Below are 18,284 nucleotides of genomic sequence, written 5' to 3'. Positions count from 1 at the left end.
TCTTTTGTTTACGCAAAAAAAAATTTAAATTGATTAATTTTCGTGCGTGAGGCATTAGCAGTGCGGCATCGCAGCAGCTGATGGATCAGCTGTTGAACGTTTCCGGACGAGTTGGCATCCCCAAGCCAATGCGACGCCATTTTCCTTTTGCGTGCGCTGTCAAACGCAGAGTTTTTTTTCTCACATTTTCACCACAAATCGCAGACAAGAGGACTTTTCCCGAAGCAGAGATACGTGATACCACCGAACAACCAAGCAAAATCAAAATAGATGCGGATTGACCACCTGCCAAACGATTGAACCCAACGGCAGCGAGGCGAGCGCCGCTAATCTACGCTGAAAATTACGTGAATCAGCGCAAGGGGCACCCGTGAAATTGGCACTTTAATTGGCATTCTATTCGCTCCATGATGGTCAATTCGTCTGGCAGCGAGGACGGCCAGCTCCGGAGCCCCAACGACGGGCATTATCACAGGTGTGTATTGGTCGGGGGGTCTTGGGGAAAACTCGAGATTCGATTCTCAATATGCGATTCATGGAAAATTGTTGCTGCATACACACAAAGAGGCGTACATATACAGACGAGAGCTGGCAACGCGGCGGATTCCCGCCAAAAATATAGCTAGAATGTTTGGCTATTTCGTTTGTTGGCATCTCTCGTCAAAATAATAGTCGCAGGAAGGATTAAAAAGGACTTTTCAATATTAACTTTACTCTCGGATATCGACTAAAAATAATTGCATGCAAGATTTCAGATTCTCTGTTTTAATTACCAGTAATAACTACATGTTGCTCAAGGTGCTATTGAAGGTTTTTTGGAAAAGCGAAAGTTAAAATAATGAACACTCGAAAACAGCAAGTAGTTTTATACTTAAATTCTTAGGCTTAATTCAAGGAAACAACAACTTTTTACATTGTCCGGTTAACGATAACTATTACTTTAAATTAAATAAAATCTTTCTGTCAGTTTGTCGATTCGACAAGAAAATATTCTTAACCTTTACTGTCACATTATATTCAAGATATTTTGTAAAAAAAAGTCTAGGTTATACCTTTATTTTAAACGTACAAAATATGTGTGTATGCAGGAGTTGGACAATGTTTTTCCCCACCATTTTTATCTGTTAACGAATTGTACATGCTAATTCTTATAATATCGATACGATACGATCCCATTCCACCCGAAAAACCAAATATCTCCCCAAAACATACCTTTCGCGCTTGCCAATAATAACAAAAAATATATATGTATATTGAAACCAAAAATACAAAATATAAAAATTTTTGACGATTTAAAAACTATTGAATTTCTTGTACCATTTAATTGACTTGAATTTTTTCGTTGCAAATAGGCCAAAAAGTGTGTACTTGTCCCATGACCGAGGCGCGCGATGGCCAACAACAATACCTAATAATAATCATAATAAAAATATAAAAAAAAAACCAACAAAGCTATTATAAAAACAAAAACAAAAAAAAAAGAGAAATCAAAAACATAAAAGTGAAATCGAAATCGAAAGAATATAAAAAGTGCAAGCAAAATATGCAATATTCGAGTTTTATATCTGCGCGCACCAAACAGTGTCCACACACGGCGGCAGATGGGAGCGAATCTTCTCAAGAGTCAACCCACGCACGCAAATCCCGCCTCTGACCCGCTGGCTAATTAAGTGTGTTCCGAGAACCGAACACATCCGAGATATAATCGAGAGTCGAGAGAATTGAGATCCGAGATCGATCTCCTCACACTCATGTGCTGCTGGCGGTAAATTGTAAATCTGTAATTCAATTGATTCAAACCACACACAATACTATCTATGCTAATGCCTCTTTCCAAGTCCTGTCTCAATGTCTTTCGTGTCTCTCTCTGTCTCTCAAAAAAGAAAAGATAACTCCCATTCCCAGCAGGTTGCGCAGTCAGTCAGTCGAGTCGTGTAAGTCTTTGCATTTTACAGTCCTTGGGTGTCTCACAGAGAGCTCCAAGCTAAGCTCCACGGAATAGTTTCGCAATTAGCAGCAGGATCGACCCATAATCAGGTAAGTACACACCATTTGATTGCACTCAACAAGGTGGGTCGATTTTTTTTTTTATTGTATATACGAAACATGGCCATTCTAAGATGTTTTCCCTTAGGAACTATAGATCTTTTATGCAAAATAATCATACCTTTTCAAAGTGAAATGGAAGTAATAGCGTCTCTTCATTCTTTGGGTAAGTAATCAGACGGAAAGCAGCAGCAATAGAGCTCTACCTTCAATGTTATCACTTTAATTATTTACCAAAATGGAAGATAGTATTTTGCAAATTAAAATGCAGCTGTCTGTTTTCAACTCATATATATCGTACAACTCTAGTTAACCTTCTTAGAATGGCCATGATTTTAATTAAATTTAAATTAAATTAGTTAATAATCGACCCAACTAACCGCAATCGTTGCTGCTCCGAGCTCCATATAAAACCTCCACGAAACCCAGAGCAGCTTCGATCTCCGATTGCTTCAATTGAACTGAACTTAACCATACTCCGCTTATGTACTGCACCATAGATTCTGTCTCTAATCTCGAAGAATTCCAGAGCTAGCGCACACGGGGACTCGAGTCTTTGAGGCGCCCAAGGGCAAGTGTAAAATGTAATCCGCAACAGCACCGACGACTGCAGCAACAAACAAGCTTCAAGCAACTGGTCTGAGCAGCGCCTGGGTCAACTGGGTCGAGGGTCACGGGTCACTAACGTCAGGCATCGGTCCAGAATCATCAGCAGATGGGACTTGACTCCTCTTCAAGCATGACACCATAATTTTGTACCTTCTCTCTTACTTTTAGCGCTGGCGAAGATGAGGAGCACGAGGCGGATGCCGACGCGCTCTATATACAGCCACCACAGGCGAGCCGGGACTCAGGATCCGGATCCAGGCGTGAGAAAAAAAAACATTCCCGCGAACGGCGCCGTCACAAGGAGCGCGACGACGTGGTAGGAGCTGGCGGCGGTCCAGGTGACCATCGCTATGATTATCGGAGCCGGGAGGATCACTACCATCAGCACCATCATCGCGAAAGGACCGCCGCCTATGCCAAACACCACTTGGGCCATAGCTTTCACTATCAGCAGGCACCGCCACAGCAGCAGCAACCGCTGCCGCCGGCTCCCACCGGTCACTACGCAGTCCATCACCATCAGCATCATCACCAGCATTTAAGCGGAGGAGCCAGAGGGGCTGCCCGTGGAGGAAGCGACTACCATTCCTATCCGTCTGGCTATCACTCGAGCAGTCGGCACAACGACTATCCCATGGAGGAGCCACCGCCGCCGCGACGAGGCGGTAAGTACGCTGAGAGCAAGGATGCGGAGAGCTTGGAGCAAGACCTGCGCTCCAGGCTTCTGAAGAAGCGACATAACTTCGTTAAGGATTACGAAACCGAAGAGAACTACGAGCATCGTAGCGAGAGAGGTGAACGCAGGGCGGAAAGTAGTCGGAAGGAGCAGCGGGAACGGAGCGAACGGAGTAGGCACAAGCAGAGCCGACGCGAACCCGTCATCGAGCTGCTGGACAGTCCCGAACAGGAGCAGCAACAGCAACATCAGCACCAGCACAAATCGCATCGCAGCAAGTGGCGCGAGGATGTGGAGACGAACCGAAGAAAGGCGCCCGAAGATCCGGAGCTATTGGCCCGCAGGGAAAAGCTTCTGGCAGCCGAGCGCGAAAGCCGACAGCGAAAACAGATCGCCCGTGAGGAGTTGGAGGCGCGCCGGGAACTGCTACGCGAGAGAAACGACCACAGTGATGCACTTAGTCCGACGACAGTGGCGGCCAGCGTAACAGCTGGCTTGAACATTGTCAAACGCAAGTCCAAGACGGACGAAAGCTATGAGCTCGAACTGAAACACAAGAAGCGGCGGGAGGAGGCGGAGGTTGAAGTTATACCAGACGAGGATGACGATGAGGAGGATGATAGTGAGGAAAGCGACACAAACGGGGAGGATGAGAGTGCAGAGAGCGCCAGTGAATCGGGCAGTGATGAAAGCTATGCCAGCAAGAAGAAGAGCAAGCGAAAAGCCAACGACGACGACGATGACCTGCCTTTGCCCGACAGCCCACTCAGCGTTGGAGAGCTGTACAAGTCACCCAAACTGCGCCAGCGTTCGAGATCCGCCAGCTCCAAACGAAGCAGCTCTCAGTCTAGTCATAGCAGTCGCTCCAGATCTCGTTCCCGAAGTCGTAGCAGCCTTGAGGACGAAGAGGAACGACGAGGCGACGATGCTTCACCCAGCAGTAGCACACGCAGCGAGGAACGCGGAATGGCTCAACAGCCGTTGGAGGAGAAACCGGAGGATAAAGTCAAGGAAAAACCGCAGAAGGCGCTTCTGGAGGATCAGCCGCCCTGCGATGACAAGGGTGTGCCGCTGCCCAACTATTATCCCGGTGTGCAGGGCTGCCGTTCTGTGGAGGAATTCCAGTGCCTAAATCGCATTGAGGAGGGCACATACGGCGTTGTCTATCGCGCCAAGGACAAGCGAACCAACGAGATTGTGGCTCTTAAGCGCCTGAAGATGGAGAAGGAGAAGGAGGGTTTTCCCATCACGTCGCTCAGGGAGATCAACACCCTGCTCAAGGGTCAGCATCAGAATATTGTTACCGTGCGCGAGATCGTGGTTGGCTCCAACATGGACAAGATCTTCATTGTGATGGACTATGTGGAGCATGATCTCAAGTCGCTAATGGAGACCATGAAGAACCGCAAGCAGAGCTTCTTTCCAGGCGAGGTGAAGTGCCTGACCCAGCAGCTTCTGCTGGCGGTGGCCCATCTCCACGATAACTGGATATTGCATCGGGACCTGAAGACCTCCAATCTCCTGCTCTCCCACAAGGGCATCCTCAAGGTGGGCGACTTTGGTCTGGCACGCGAATACGGCTCGCCAATCAAGAAGTACACCTCGCTGGTGGTCACACTGTGGTATCGAGCTCCCGAACTGCTCCTTTGCTCGCCGGTCTACTCCACGCCCATTGATGTCTGGTCCGTGGGCTGCATTTTCGCCGAATTCCTGCAGATGTTGCCGCTGTTTCCGGGAAAATCGGAGATTGATGAACTGAACAGGATCTTCAAGGTGAGAATTTTAATATAAAGAATGTATTTGCATTTGGCAATAAGAAACACACCTTCTTTTAAGCTCTGCCTTTTCTATTTCTTGGAAAAACTATATTAATTCGATTTTTCCTTATCCATTTCCAGGAGCTGGGCACACCCAATGAGAAAATCTGGCCCGGATATACTGAGCTGCCCGCCGTTAAGAATATGCTGTCACAGAACTCACAGTTCACCGAATATCCCGTATCGCAGCTGCGCAAGCACTTTCAGGAGAAGACCTCCGAGCTGGGACTGTCTCTGCTGCAGGGCCTGCTGACCTATGACCCGAAACAAAGACTGACGGCCGATGCGGCCCATAAGCACGAGTACTTCCAGGAGTTGCCTCTGCCCATCCATCCCTCCATGTTCCCCACCTGGCCGGCCAAAAGTGAGTTGGGTGCACGCAAGGCGCAAGCATCGTCGCCCAAACCGCCGTCCGGTGGTTCGCAATTCAAGCAATTGGGCAGAGACGAACCCATCGCCGTGGGTACGGGTAACAAGCTCACATCCGGCATTATTACCGGTAACAAAAAGAGCCATGGAGCCGGCGGTGGATCGTCGGCCAGCACTGGATTCGTACTAAATGCTGGCCTAACGCAACGCCAACTGGCCATGGGACCGGGCTTCAGTCTAAAGTTCTGATTCGGCGGATCAAGATCAAGAGCATGTGTTTTTAGCCAATTAAGTTTACGATTACGATTAATTGTTATGTATAGATTAGCGATGTAAGTGGAATATTTCGTTTTATTGTATGTGTAAAAATATTGTTCCAAATATCATTTAAAAAGCCATACAACAAAACCATTCAAACCTAACAGTGTGTTTTTCTTTGTCTTTGACTTCAAGAAATTGTATTTATACAACTGTGGGGAGTGGAGTGTAGTCTGTGTGTGTTTCCCCCAAATAATTTGAAGATGTTTTCATAATCTATTTCATAAAAAATGTATATTCATTAATAATTAATCGTCCAGGGATTACTTCAACGCCTTCCTTGTGTGCCAAAGGCCCACCCCATCACTATACACCCGTAACTTTAAAACTTAAGACTAAGGGAAATACTCTCGCTCTATCCATGGGCAGTCCCTAGGTGGACCACAGGTAGAAGTAAGTGTTTTGCCACGTCGGAATGTAGTCCTTAATGGGTCCGGCCACCATTTTCGTAATGGGCACTGTTTGTGCCACAAAGTCCAGGATCCGTTCCAACCTCGATTTGGTGAAGCTATCGTAGAACGGCGACCGGACCAGGAAGTACAGAATATTTATGCAGCGCCGGCTCAGCTCCAGTTTCTGTTGCTTGGACATTAGGTGACGGTGCTGGCGGTACAGATGGATACTGTATAGGTCCACGGACAATGCCACCACATACTGCTTCCAGCTACGCTGGCCGAACAGGCCCATGGCGGCCAGGTGGATAAGGGGCTTCGATATATACAGGTACTCGGCGCGCAGCAGTTCCCGTGGTATTTGTGTCTTCACAGCCTCATTGTTGTCTACATGGAGCTTAAAATCTCGATACTGCAGCGGCGGAGCGCCTTCCACTTTGCGAATGACACGGCCGGAACGCTTCAATTGGAAAGTGATCGAGTGCTGCGACTGCAAGACGGGATCGCTGGCAGGGGCCTCATTTGCCGCCTTGCCCTGCTTGGACAAAGCCCGGCGATTCAGCGAGGCGATGGGTGGCGAGGTGATAATATCCGAGGTGGAGTGCTTCAAGATAAACCAACGTCCGGCCGCTTTGAAGGCCTGTATTAGTGCTATCACCAGCCACTTCCCAGTCTGGCCGAAAAGCCGGCGTGCCGATATCTCGATGAAGACCTCGCTGTACTCGAGCGTCGTCAGCGTGACCTTTAGACGGTAGCAAAGTTTCGATTGCAGTCGCACCACCGAATTCTCGCCGGCATTGCGTGCCCTTTGGATGATCCGATCGTTGTAGAACACCAGCATGTTGGACAGCGTATAGACCAGCTCGCTCACCACATTCGAGGAGGATATGCGTCCTGGAAACAGAGGACACTTGCTCAGGCAAACACAGAAACAGATTTTTGGGCGAAAGCCTACCTGCTATAAAGTAGGACACCCATTTGGCCGTCGTTTCAAAGTCGCCCACCACGTCCGGGTTCTTGGCCACCCACGCCTCGTATGCCTTCAGCATTCCCTTAAGTGTATCCATTTTAATATCGGAAGAGGTCCGTTTATCCCCCGGAAAAGCCAACTAAAAGTGAGGAAAAGCAGCTGCAGGTGGGCGGCTGTGGCGTTGTGGATATTCAGAACGCGTTAGTTCATTTTTTATTATCATTAAATGATGAGAAGGTGACTCAAGGCACGAAGTAGTGAGGTGCAGTACTAATCATTAAAAGTTTTTTTTTATATTTTAATGATGATAAAATACAAATCAGGATTTTTTTTTAATTTTTCAAGATTTTATTTTTATTTAATATTAAAACATTCTTATTCTTGGGATATTAAATCGATATTTTTCTTCTTTGAAATCATCAATACTAATATATTATGATACCCTGCAAAGTTAAAAGGATTGCAAGCAAAATAATTTTTAAAAAATATTTATAAATCGAATAATTAGTAATTTTCGAATTTAAAGCTTCGACTGTTGGGAATCTGAGCTTTTCTTGGCATCACGCGCTCGCGTAATGACCCGCTTGTTGTAATCAAGCATAAGCTGATAGATAAGCTGGGAGAGCACAACCTTGCTCAATGCTGCACCTGGAAAAGCACAAACATTACACATGTCTAATACAAAAAACCTTTAACTTTACCTGCCAACGGCAAACCTATAATTATTATTTTCTTTAAAGAGTCTATTGCTTTTGGGTGCTCCACTATAAAAGCGTCGCAGGCCTTCTTGATATACTTCAAAGTATATTTGTCCCCTTTGTCTAAATCAGATAAAGATTTAGAAGGTGATTTCTCAAGCTCTTGGGAGTCATCCGGTGTTCCGGATGCCTGATTATAATCATCCTTTATAAGGTGATCAATAATCTTGAACAGCTTACGAGTAGTTGAAACACGTCCTGAATCGGCCAAATTTGATTAATAATGATTTAAATTAAGATACTTATTTAAAACGTTACCAGATAAAAAGAAAGCCAACACTTTGGCTGTTTCTTGTAAATCTCCAATCGCTTCAGGGTGCTCGACTATCCATGCATCATAGACATTCTGGATATCCTTTAAGGTATGCATTTCCTGAAATTTATAAATTCTGTAATATTAGCCACGTGTACTCTGGAAATGACAAATTATATACCATAATGTGTAAAGTGAATGAGACCAGGAAACGTTTCTATTTGCGGGAGTCCCCATTCTATTTGCAATTTGTGACGTCACCAATGGCCTCAACGACTTTGGTATTTTGGTAGCCACTCTGCGAACGGTCATACTTTTGTTTGTGCTCAACTCTACGACGACGATTGAATTGCGACTGAAATCGGGGGTCGTTCCGTTTTCGTGGGTGGGATAGCTTGACAAGATTGAATTAAGAGTTGATATACGGATGTCCAGTAACAATACGGACACAGGGGACACCACCATAATGGCCAGTGCGACCTCGCTGCAGCAGGATTTCGAGGCCGGAGCCGCCGAACAGCTACCCCGCGAATCACTGGTAATGCCGTAACCCCTCGTTTTTTTCTGTCTAATCTCTAATCCGACTTTACACCCGCAGATAACGACTGCAGTCAGCTTTCTACAGAACACTAAGGTACGCCACACGACGCTTATCCAGAAGCAGCAGTTCCTCCGGTCCAAAGGTCTCACGGCCAACGAAATCCAGCTGGCCTGTGAGCGTGCCGGCGTTTTCACCCAAGATCCGAATAACCCCAATGCTAGTCCCAGCACAGTCATTAGCATTGGGTCACAGTTGCAGGCACTGCAGCCGCAGCCGACAGTCTTGGGCCGGATCCGGGAGATAATCCATTCGGCGGCTCTGTTCAGTGGAGTGGTGTATGCGGTCTACCTGTTCTGGAAGGTGAGTGGGTATTTTAAACAGTTGCTTAGGATAGCATCCATTTATTTAATAAATCTTAGGAGGGTAAAAATAAAGAGTAAGAAAGTTAAAGAGTAAGAGTGTGAAAAGCAGCTATTTAACTATAATGTTTCTAGATTTTTAGAGCTATCCATGATCGTTTAATGTTATATGTTAATTCTTTTTTTAGTTGATCAATAAACCAAAGTCCAAAGATCATTTACTCTTCTCAAACTTTATTTAGCATATTAAATAAAACCACAGATGAAAAAACTTTTAAAGAGAGTATAAAGATGCTGTAAAGCATGTTTAATTAAATATAAAAAATTAATTTATTTCTCCAAATTAATAATTAAACTTTACCGTTTATTCAAATTTAGAAATACATTGCTCCCTACCTTTTTGGCAAGCCCAAAAAGAAGCCCGTCGACGAGGTCCTGGAAGACATTGACAAGAAGGTGGAGACGCGTACCAATGACCTCAATAGGGAGATCTCGGCGGTAAAGGAATTGATCACTAGCCAGCAACGGGATCATGCCCAGCAGCTAAACCGCGAATTTAGCAATTTCCGAAGTGATTTGGATGCCATCAAGGGACTACTGTTGAATCGAAAACAGTTTGCCGGCCCGGTGGCTCCGATCACAGTGCCATCCATTCCCGCCTGGCAATTGGCAGGTTCTCCTCGTCATCACCACCATCGACACAGCCAGTCGGACGACAACGAGAAGGGCGAGGAAGATGCTGGCTCCGGATCGGGATCCTCGGAGACCGAGGTGGTCACCAAGAACAGTGACTCCAGCCTGGAGATTATGTGAATGCTATCCAAAGGACGAAGACGATGCTGGCTATATAGTATAGTAAAGTTGTAAATTGAGTTTTTCCCTTAAATGCCTTCGAGACTTTTTGTATTTTTTGCTTTGCGTTTATAGCATTTAAGTTTTCTTTATAGTCAACAGCTGCTAATTCATATCCAAAAGTACATACACACACTCACATATACACACACTTATGCGATACGATGTCTATATATATATATATATATATATAGAATATAATGTAATAAAAATGTTTACATAATAACAGGGTTTGAATTGAAAGAAACTGTTTAATTAAGCGCAAAAATGCTTATTTTTTGTGTGTTTAGTTCTTGTATCGATACATACATACGGGGTTGGTGGTGTGGATAGCATATCGTTTTTAGTTAATAAATTTTGACTTAGACGTTTAATTGGTTTCTAAAAATTTTGTTTTTTGCCGAGTGCTACTTTCTATAAATTGGCTAAATTCCCTTTAGTTTTAGTTTAAGAACTTCTCCTCAGAGCGGAGTTCTCAAAAGAGTTTATAAGTTGGAAAATATTATTATAAACTTTATTGAGAACTTTAAACACACACTGAGGCTACCGTTCCTGAATGATTTTTAATTTATATATATTTATAATTTTTGTTTATTGTGCGGTGCGTAGTTATGATTTTTTCTTGGTTTGTTATTTGTTTTTAAATACAAATTTGGTTCTCTGCGCTTTCCGTATTTAAATCGTTTTTATTTTTGAATTTGCTTCTCTACTTACGTTAGTTGTTTATCGATTTTGTACATACGATAATTTACGATAGTATTCAAATAATTGCCGTAATTTGTTTAAAGTAAATATTATATATATCCTAGCAAGTTAATAGTCTCACAAAAGATTGTTAAGGGCTTCATCATTCAGAGTTCGTTTAAAAAATGTGTGGTTTTTATTTTAGATTTGCTTGTTCTTAATTATTTTCTGTTTAGCAAGTGGAAAACAAGGATAGAGAACATAGGGGAACCTTACCCAGGACCCATGCCAAAGACCTTATAATAACCAGATGAATAGCGACATAAATTGCTTTGCTATGCATCTTATTATTATAAGATATTTGCCCATACTAAGTATGTATCATATTTGTGAGTCTTTTTTTGGGTTTTTAATTGGCCCATCTTGTTTTCTTTGTGGGATATACACGTCGTTACAGCGGCCTGGCCGGGATTTATCATCTATTTCAACTTAAATATAACATATTTACAATTACTTTTAACATTGCGATTGGGGGCAATACAAATACGTACCAGCAGCAAATGTTTAGGCTTGAAAACAATATCTTTTAGTGAAAAAAAGTAATTAACAAGACATTTTAAGACTTTGGAATGAATGTAATTGCACTATTTTACTTTCAATTATTTTAAAAAAATTATTCAGTTTCCGAGAGAGTACATTTGAAAATTAAAATTAAAGTCTAACAATGTGTAAATGTGCAAAAACTGCAAGAATTAAAAAAAAAAAGTATTTAAATAATAGAACCAATTTAAAAAAAGATATTGCATTGTCTTTGTTTCATATATCTCATTTCTTCTTTACTCTAAAATATATAGAAACACTCATTTGCCGCTGTGTTTAGACATTAACCCCCATATCGGCTGGCTTCATCCTCGTATATATCTCTAGTTTAGGCTAACAGAAGGTAACACAATGTATGGTAGTGGTGCTTGGACCAAAGTGCACAGATTGCGTTCGAAAAAAATAGAACCACGTTGAATGGATTGCAGAAGGATCCCTACGGTAACGAAATCCCCCCCTCTAGACGGCTGAATTGATGACCGCCTGCGTTGAGGCGGAACTACTGATGCTATTGGCCTGGCCAAAAGCTGATCCGGCTGAACCGGCAGCCGATGATGTGCTCGCCGTGGCCGTAATGCTCACCGCCGCCGATGTGGCCGATGTCCCTCCATCCGGATAACCGCCCGAAGCTGGAGCCGGCGATAGGGACATGGTCGAGGACGAAGGCGAGGAACAGTCGCTTTGCACACTCATGGTGGGCGAGGCGGCCACCAAATTGCTGCTGCTGCTCGTATTGCTAATGGTCAACGGGAACTGGGGCGGCGGATTACTGGTGGGCGTGTGAGGAGACAGAGGCGACAGCGTGGATGAAGTGGAGCCCGGTATGGGACTACTCGTTGTAATAGCTGCGGTAGAGCTGTTGCTGTTCGTACTCGAGGTGGTTGTTGTCGGGGCCAACGAGGATGCAGCGGTTGGCGGCGTGGTAGCCGTTGGCTGCGATTGCTGCTGGCTGGGATTTACGCCAGCGGCAGCGGCTGCAACGGCGGCACGTTCACGTTCTCTATCGCGCTGCGGCCGGAACGCCTCGCGCAGAGCCTCCACACGAATTTCGTTGGGACCCCAGCGCGCATAACCGGCGCTGTTTTGCAGCCACACAACCTGGGTGCCCTGCATGCACTTGATCAGCACTTCGGATCTACAAAAAGATGAAAAGATTCGGTGATAAAGTACCCAGGGTGTGGCTATAAATTCAGGGACTTACTTTTGCATCATGTGCTGGTAGCCATGCCTGTATTCGTGAGCCATGCCGAGGACCACCATGGAACGACGCTTGTACATGCTCTCGTCCAGCTTGGATATGCTCTTCCACTCCGGTAGAAATACAATAAAGCTGAGAAGGATTCCACACACATTAAAAACTGCATTTTATACAGAATAATCTCTTTTACCTTAAGGGCTCCATGGTATCGGTGAGCAATTTGTCGATGTGCAGCAAGGAGGCCTCGATCAACTCCTCGCAATGCGGCGGATTAACTTGGAAGGACCCGGAAACGGGCTTAAAGTCAAGGAAGGGCCTGAAATTATTCAAAAGTCAGCAAGGCTCTATTTAATAGAGCTCGTACTTACCCCCTGGAACCGAAGTAGGCATCCGTATCGGCAAACGCCGAACAGTATTGGCGGAAATAGGAATTAAATGGCGAAGCAAAACACTCGAAGCTGACGCCAAAGTGCCGATGCAGGCACTCAAAAACGGGAACTGGCAGGGCCGCCTGTGTGAGCTCCGCCTCCTGGGAGGAGTTCAGGGCATTGCCCAGGAAGGTCTGATACCGCTTGAGCAGGCACCACACCCGACCGATGAACAAATCGAACTTCTTGTCATCGAAACAGTTGTGCCGGTAGAGTTGCTCCAGCTTCTGCAGATAGGTCAGGTTGATGTACTGCGCATCCGGCTGGTTAATCGTGGCGGGCGTATACTTGATGATCATGTGGTCGCGATCCTGCAGATACTCGATCGCCGGCATGCGTGGCGATGGGACGGCAAACTGTATGGGATAGCACCACACCTTCTTCAAGTGCGGCGGTGGCGGCGGAGGCGTTGGTTCCGGTATTCCGTGCTCCTTGAGCAATTGCAGATGCCTCTCCCTGATCTTTCTAGCGTGATCCGCCGATAGATGATAGATCTTGACGCACAGTGTCTCCACGGAACTCTTCACCGTTTCCACCAAATGTGGCTCACATTGGCGCTTTAAATGAGCCAGTCGATCTTGGAAATCCTCGTAGCTGGCTCCCACGGTACGTCTTAGCCACTGGAACGTATCCTCCACATTCCATTTGACCACCTTTTTTGATTCTGCCGGCGCCGAACGGGATTCGATAATCTGCTTAGCTGCCTCGGCGTAACGAGAGAGCTGCTTTCTTGCATCCCCCGTAAACTTGGGCTTCACAATCTTGATGGGTATATCGGACATGATCTCACGGTACATGGAGCTGGAGATCTCGGGCAGACAGCTGCTGGGCAGTAGAGGATCGCAGCCGGTATCTATAACCTTGCGTTCCATCAGCCAGCGGTTGAATGAGTCACGCGGCGCCTTTATATTCTCTCGCCGCATGCACAGATCCTCGTAGGTCTTTAGTAACTTCATGCTAAAAGCCGCCCTAAGAGCCTCCACCTCCGGGTGTGGCTGCGGCAGCAGGGTGGGCGGACGTTCTACGATCACGGCGTTGGTACACACTTCCAGATCCCAGGGTCCGGCCAGTACGAATTTCTTCATCGGCGGCCCACCGCCCACATGGTGCTGCTGATTGGGATGGATGTGCATATCGTCTGAGGGCCGGCGCTTCAGGTGATGGTGGTGATGATGATGATGCTGCTGTTGCTGCTGCTGGTGTTGCTGATGCATGTTTGGGGTCATGGGCGTGGCCCCGCCGGCATGACAGATGCCCAGCGGATCGGTGAGCGGATCGAACGGCCGGTTGCCGGGCATCTCCCACAGCGACTCGCCGGTCACCTTGTTCCAGTAGTACGGCCTGTTCTCCCGTTTCGACCAAAACTTACGCCAGCCCTGGTTTACCAGCTCGGCGGTAAGCTCTTCGCCGTAGCCGCCGGGTCCCAGTGTTGGGGGCCCTTGGGGCGTGTGTGCCATACTCTCCAACGGCGAGGGAGCATGTGTTTTCGTCGGCGTCGATGGAGACGAGCAACTGGGCACCGGCGAGCTGCCCGCTCCGCTGCCCTGCAACGAATCTCCGATTATCGGTCCGGTGACCGTAGGCGCTCCGGCTGTTGGCGAGGGGGCTATGTTATTGGAGGCACTCGCTGTCAGCTGATCCCAGGCACTCTGCGCAGCGGCGCTGGCGGATGAGGAAGAGGCGGATGTGGTGGCCAAGGGCAACGGCGAGGAGCCCATGCCGGGCGTTCCCGTCGACGCAATCACCGAAGACGGCATGGCCCCCGCTCCCGTTCCCGCGACCAGGTTGTGCATATTGCTATTGTTGTTGGCTGCCATGCTGGACTAATCTATCTGCAAAAGAGAGAGGTAAACAAAACAAATGTTTACAATCAGAGAGCAGAGAAGCTGAGCGCTGAGAGAGAGGCAAGGCGAGAAGAGTGCGAAACAGAGAGAACAGAGGAGCGAATAATCAATCAGTGCTGACGAAGAGCTCAGCGGGAAATACCTTATGAAGAGAATCTGAGTCCTAAGCCTAGGATGGAAAAAAATGGTTTCCTATTTGTCGGGTCTTCAAATTTCAAGGGCATAAGTTTTTACTTTGTGTTTGTTTTAAACAAAATCATGCAATAAAAGAATTTTATAACTATAATTAATTGTAGTGTAAAAAAAAGTGTGAACATTTAAAACAAATACATCTTAAACAATATAAGAGGTAAAATTAAATAAAAGCTAATTCTAGCCGAAAAACGGCTAGCTCTGCATGTCCAGCACAGCAGATAATGAAGTGAGCGAAGAAAGAAAAGGAAACAACCACCCACCGGAGAGCTATAACTGCCGTTAGTCGACAACAGACACTCAGCGGAGCGAGATCGGGGGCGCGCTCAGTGCGGACGGAATTATGCGTGGGGATCTTGGGGGCCCACGGATTTTTACTGTAAAACAATTTGAAATATACCCGAAAATTACGGAAAAACATACTGTCACCAGCAAACTGAAAAGTTGCGGCCCCCGCCTTTATAAGCAGCCAGAGAGAGGCGGCGGCGCGAAAGAGAGAGAGAGCCGTCGAGAGAGCATGACAACAAAGTTCGCTCTCGCTCGCTCCGTCGCACGAATGAGAAATCAAAACAAATTGCAAAAGAATAGAGATTTTCTGCCGTCGCCTTCGCCTCGCCTGGGTTATGTGTATATGTTTTGACGAGCGTGTACCTAAGCGTATGCGCACACCGCCACAAGCGGGAATAAAAAATATACAAAATTATTTGCTGCACTCGCACACACACACACGAACGCTGCACTCACGGCGGAGCCAGGCATTATGCACGCCATATAAACAATTGCGAAAAAAAATTACACTTGGGATTCGTGGCCCCCGATGGCTACGTCATAGCACTAAAATAATGGCGCGCTTTTTTGTTAATGCACACACAGTTCGCAATGGGAAATTCGCTAAAATTAAAGAAAAGAGCATAATCAATGGGCTTCACAACGGGAGGGTCCTTTAATTTAAACAATTTGCATGGAAGATCGGGAGCGGGGAGATAAATAAACAACATTCTGAGTGCAACGAAAATTTCTCTACACTTTCTTTTTTGCACCCACCAGGCACATCAATATTTTCCATTTTATATACGCCTGCTGCCTGGCATCGTGTGGCCGTGTTTTTGAAACGCCATTTAACGCCACAAAACTCACCCAGTTTCAACTATCCTATTCAGATAAACACTCGCTACGTGTTTTCAAACATTTAGGCGATATCTGGACGTAAATATTCCCGCGATTTTCTATGGAAATTTACAAATAATTCTTCTGAAATTCTTTTTCAGCGACGACAATAGGCTGTCAAAAAGTCGATGACGCTATCGATAGTAGCGATGTTTTTGCTCTGGCCCGTACTATCGATTGCGGTAATTAGCATAAACAAGGTGAAAGAATTGGCTAAAGTGAAAAAGTGAGATTAATTAAATCATGAAAATAATTAATTAATTAAAACAAATAATTAAAAAAAAAGTAATGTTAAAAACAATTTTTATTTGTGGCGACAATAAATCGAAACCAATTTTTGGCAACGTAGGGAAATTCAAAATGAAATATGATAAAACATCGATGACACTATCGCTTGTGAATGGGTGGAAAACATTGATGTTTTCCAAAATACACTGTGAGAAAAGTTTGTTAAAAAACAAAATTCTGACATCAGTGCATTGGAATGTTGTAACATTTATTCTTTAATTTATTGTCTGAAGCTTTAGACAGATTTCTATGCTAATGTTGAGATCGGGCTTGTATCGGTTTATCAGGCGTAGCAGGTTGAACTTTTTCGCTTTGGAGTTGTTCGATTCCAATTCGTACAAGGTCGAAAGGTTGACCAGCAAGCTCTCGTTCAAAGACTTTTGGGGATTAAGGTTAATGGCGCGCTCGTACAGGTTTATAGCATCCTTCAGCTTGCCGGCATACAGAAGGCACACTCCCATATTGTTCAGAATCATCGTATTGCCGGAATCCAAATGCAAAGCCTTTTGGAATATCACATAGGCCTCGGGAAAATCGTTCTTAGCCACGGCTATAAGGCCCTTGTCCACCAAATCTCGCAGATCTGGAGAGGTATTGCTGGAAATGAAGGAAAATATATAAGAACGTTTCTCGACTGGTTTATGGAATAGCTCACATTTCCCTGAGCCTTCTTGAGACGGCAAACTTCTGTTCAGCTCCAAAAATATCACCAATTTGCAGGTATATGCGTCCCCACGCAGAGTACAAGGTCCGCTGCTCCTCCTTGCTCAGATTGGACCGCTTTAAAAGGGTTCCCTCCATGATGTCGTCTATCATACTGAATTTCTTCATCTGCAAATATGATGTTGTATTATTATATACCAAAATTATGTATGTCCAAGCTTGATTCACACCATTAATCCACAGTTGATGATCGAATGCAACACCCTTTCGCATCGCCTCTGCCAAAACTCCTCAGCCGGTTTGTTGCGCAGGTTTATGTAGTGTTCCATGATCTCACGGCTGGTAACATGGAGTTGCGACAGTCTGTCCAGGGCTATGTGCGGCTTACCCAGATATATCGGCAGCTCTGCCAGAAGAAGGCGGAATGAAAAGCAGGCAATGGAGCCGCTCTTGCCATTGTACATCTCCGGATAAAAGTCGTAGAAGACATCCGGACTGGTTAGCTGTCCAAATGGTTCCGCTTCGGCATTCAGTAGCTCGAACTCGCCCAGTTTGGCCAAGAGGGCCAGGCGGGAGAACCACAGTTGTAGCGAGTGTGGCGAGTGCTTGGCCGGTTGCCCAGATCTTCCATATCCCTGGCCATAGATGGTTAGCAGGCGCCCAGTTAGATTTACAGCTGTGCGATAGCAACCAGCATGGATGAGGGTCCTCAAGCCGCGCTCATCCTGAGTGACATCGTCAACGCGAAGGATCTTTCGGTGGGCTAGCTCCGCTTCTCCGAGGTGCTGGGTTACTGCAATGGAAATGGGATCCGGCTGGAACAGATGGAATGTTTTCAAATGTCCTTACGGGGCATCTTTTGTCCTTCTACGTGGGCTTACCAGATCATTCTGCAGATGAATTCCGGGCATTATAAGCTTGCCTGGTTCGCCCTCCCGCGGCAACTCCCACAGACTTCGCACATCTTCGCCCACTTTTAGAGAATCCTCTGCCTCGGGTGTCTCCACATATTCAGGTGCCTGGAAAAATCCGGTGAAGGTGTTGGACATCATGTTACCACCGGAGCTGGTGCTGCCGGCAGCGGGACTACCTTCTGCTGGCATCTCTTTGGACTTGGGTTTGTTTGTCAGCTCATCGAAAAAGCTGGGCGGATCGTTAGCAAAATATTCGCTTATTTTATTAGACATTTTTCCAGAGCAGTGTGCCCGCCGGCTTCTACGCGAGTAACCCCTAAAAGTCAGTTAAAGTGGACTTGTCATT

General features: G+C 45.9%; 6 protein-coding genes across 9 annotated transcripts; 2 read left to right on the top strand and 4 right to left on the bottom strand.

Moving 5' to 3' along the window:
- Positions 1 to 46: 46 nt before the first annotated feature.
- Pitslre (cyclin dependent kinase 11B pitslre) lies at positions 47 to 5,939 on the top strand. Of its 4 annotated transcripts, XM_041775528.2 has the most exons (4): positions 97 to 475; positions 1,353 to 1,765; positions 2,824 to 5,104; positions 5,230 to 5,939. In XM_041775528.2, the coding sequence occupies exons 2-4, from the start codon at positions 1,752 to 1,754 to the stop codon at positions 5,764 to 5,766; spliced, it is 2,832 nt and encodes a 943-aa protein (XP_041631462.1). In that variant the 5' UTR covers positions 97 to 475; positions 1,353 to 1,751; the 3' UTR covers positions 5,767 to 5,939. The 4 variants fall into 4 exon arrangements, 2 of the variants coding, with proteins under 2 accessions (XP_017023029.2, XP_041631462.1); XR_011445044.1 differs by lacking the exon at positions 5,230 to 5,939 and having other exon boundaries at positions 47 to 475; positions 1,353 to 2,037; positions 2,547 to 2,959; XR_011445045.1 differs by lacking the exon at positions 5,230 to 5,939 and having other exon boundaries at positions 48 to 475; positions 1,353 to 2,037; positions 2,576 to 2,959.
- Positions 5,842 to 7,385, bottom strand: LOC108075206 (peroxisomal membrane protein PEX16). Its single transcript, XM_017167541.3, has 2 exons — positions 7,183 to 7,385; positions 5,842 to 7,121 (listed from the first exon to the last, which is right to left on the bottom strand). The coding sequence occupies exons 1-2, from the start codon at positions 7,292 to 7,294 to the stop codon at positions 6,208 to 6,210; spliced, it is 1,026 nt and encodes a 341-aa protein (XP_017023030.1). The 5' UTR covers positions 7,295 to 7,385; the 3' UTR covers positions 5,842 to 6,207.
- A 137-nt stretch (positions 7,386 to 7,522) lies between these two features.
- LOC108075231 (uncharacterized) lies at positions 7,523 to 8,503 on the bottom strand. Its single transcript, XM_017167579.2, has 4 exons — positions 8,390 to 8,503; positions 8,214 to 8,328; positions 7,899 to 8,153; positions 7,523 to 7,845 (listed from the first exon to the last, which is right to left on the bottom strand). The coding sequence occupies exons 1-4, from the start codon at positions 8,390 to 8,392 to the stop codon at positions 7,718 to 7,720; spliced, it is 501 nt and encodes a 166-aa protein (XP_017023068.1). The 5' UTR covers positions 8,393 to 8,503; the 3' UTR covers positions 7,523 to 7,717.
- Positions 8,504 to 8,610: 107 nt separating this feature from the next.
- On the top strand, positions 8,611 to 10,207 carry Pex14 (peroxin 14). Its single transcript, XM_017167576.3, has 3 exons — positions 8,611 to 8,746; positions 8,807 to 9,109; positions 9,487 to 10,207. The coding sequence occupies exons 1-3, from the start codon at positions 8,636 to 8,638 to the stop codon at positions 9,919 to 9,921; spliced, it is 849 nt and encodes a 282-aa protein (XP_017023065.1). The 5' UTR covers positions 8,611 to 8,635; the 3' UTR covers positions 9,922 to 10,207.
- Positions 10,192 to 16,200, bottom strand: Pcif1 (Phosphorylated CTD-interacting factor 1). Its single transcript, XM_017167575.3, has 5 exons — positions 16,044 to 16,200; positions 12,811 to 14,702; positions 12,633 to 12,758; positions 12,446 to 12,574; positions 10,192 to 12,379 (listed from the first exon to the last, which is right to left on the bottom strand). Exons 2-5 carry the CDS (start codon positions 14,685 to 14,687, stop codon positions 11,704 to 11,706), a joined length of 2,808 nt encoding a protein of 935 aa, XP_017023064.1. The 5' UTR covers positions 14,688 to 14,702; positions 16,044 to 16,200; the 3' UTR covers positions 10,192 to 11,703.
- Positions 16,201 to 16,349: 149 nt separating this feature from the next.
- Positions 16,350 to 18,256, bottom strand: LOC108075079 (trafficking protein particle complex subunit 12). Its single transcript, XM_017167361.3, has 4 exons — positions 17,906 to 18,256; positions 17,255 to 17,839; positions 17,017 to 17,192; positions 16,350 to 16,958 (listed from the first exon to the last, which is right to left on the bottom strand). The coding sequence occupies exons 1-4, from the start codon at positions 18,209 to 18,211 to the stop codon at positions 16,577 to 16,579; spliced, it is 1,449 nt and encodes a 482-aa protein (XP_017022850.1). The 5' UTR covers positions 18,212 to 18,256; the 3' UTR covers positions 16,350 to 16,576.
- Between the last annotated feature and the right edge of the window lie 28 nt (positions 18,257 to 18,284).

Source organism: Drosophila kikkawai, chromosome 3L (assembly GCF_030179895.1).
Source record: "Drosophila kikkawai strain 14028-0561.14 chromosome 3L, DkikHiC1v2, whole genome shotgun sequence".
Taxonomy (NCBI): domain Eukaryota; kingdom Metazoa; phylum Arthropoda; class Insecta; order Diptera; family Drosophilidae; genus Drosophila; species Drosophila kikkawai.
Note: the sequence above shows the minus strand (reverse complement) of the source record. Positions and strands in the feature narration are given on the sequence as shown.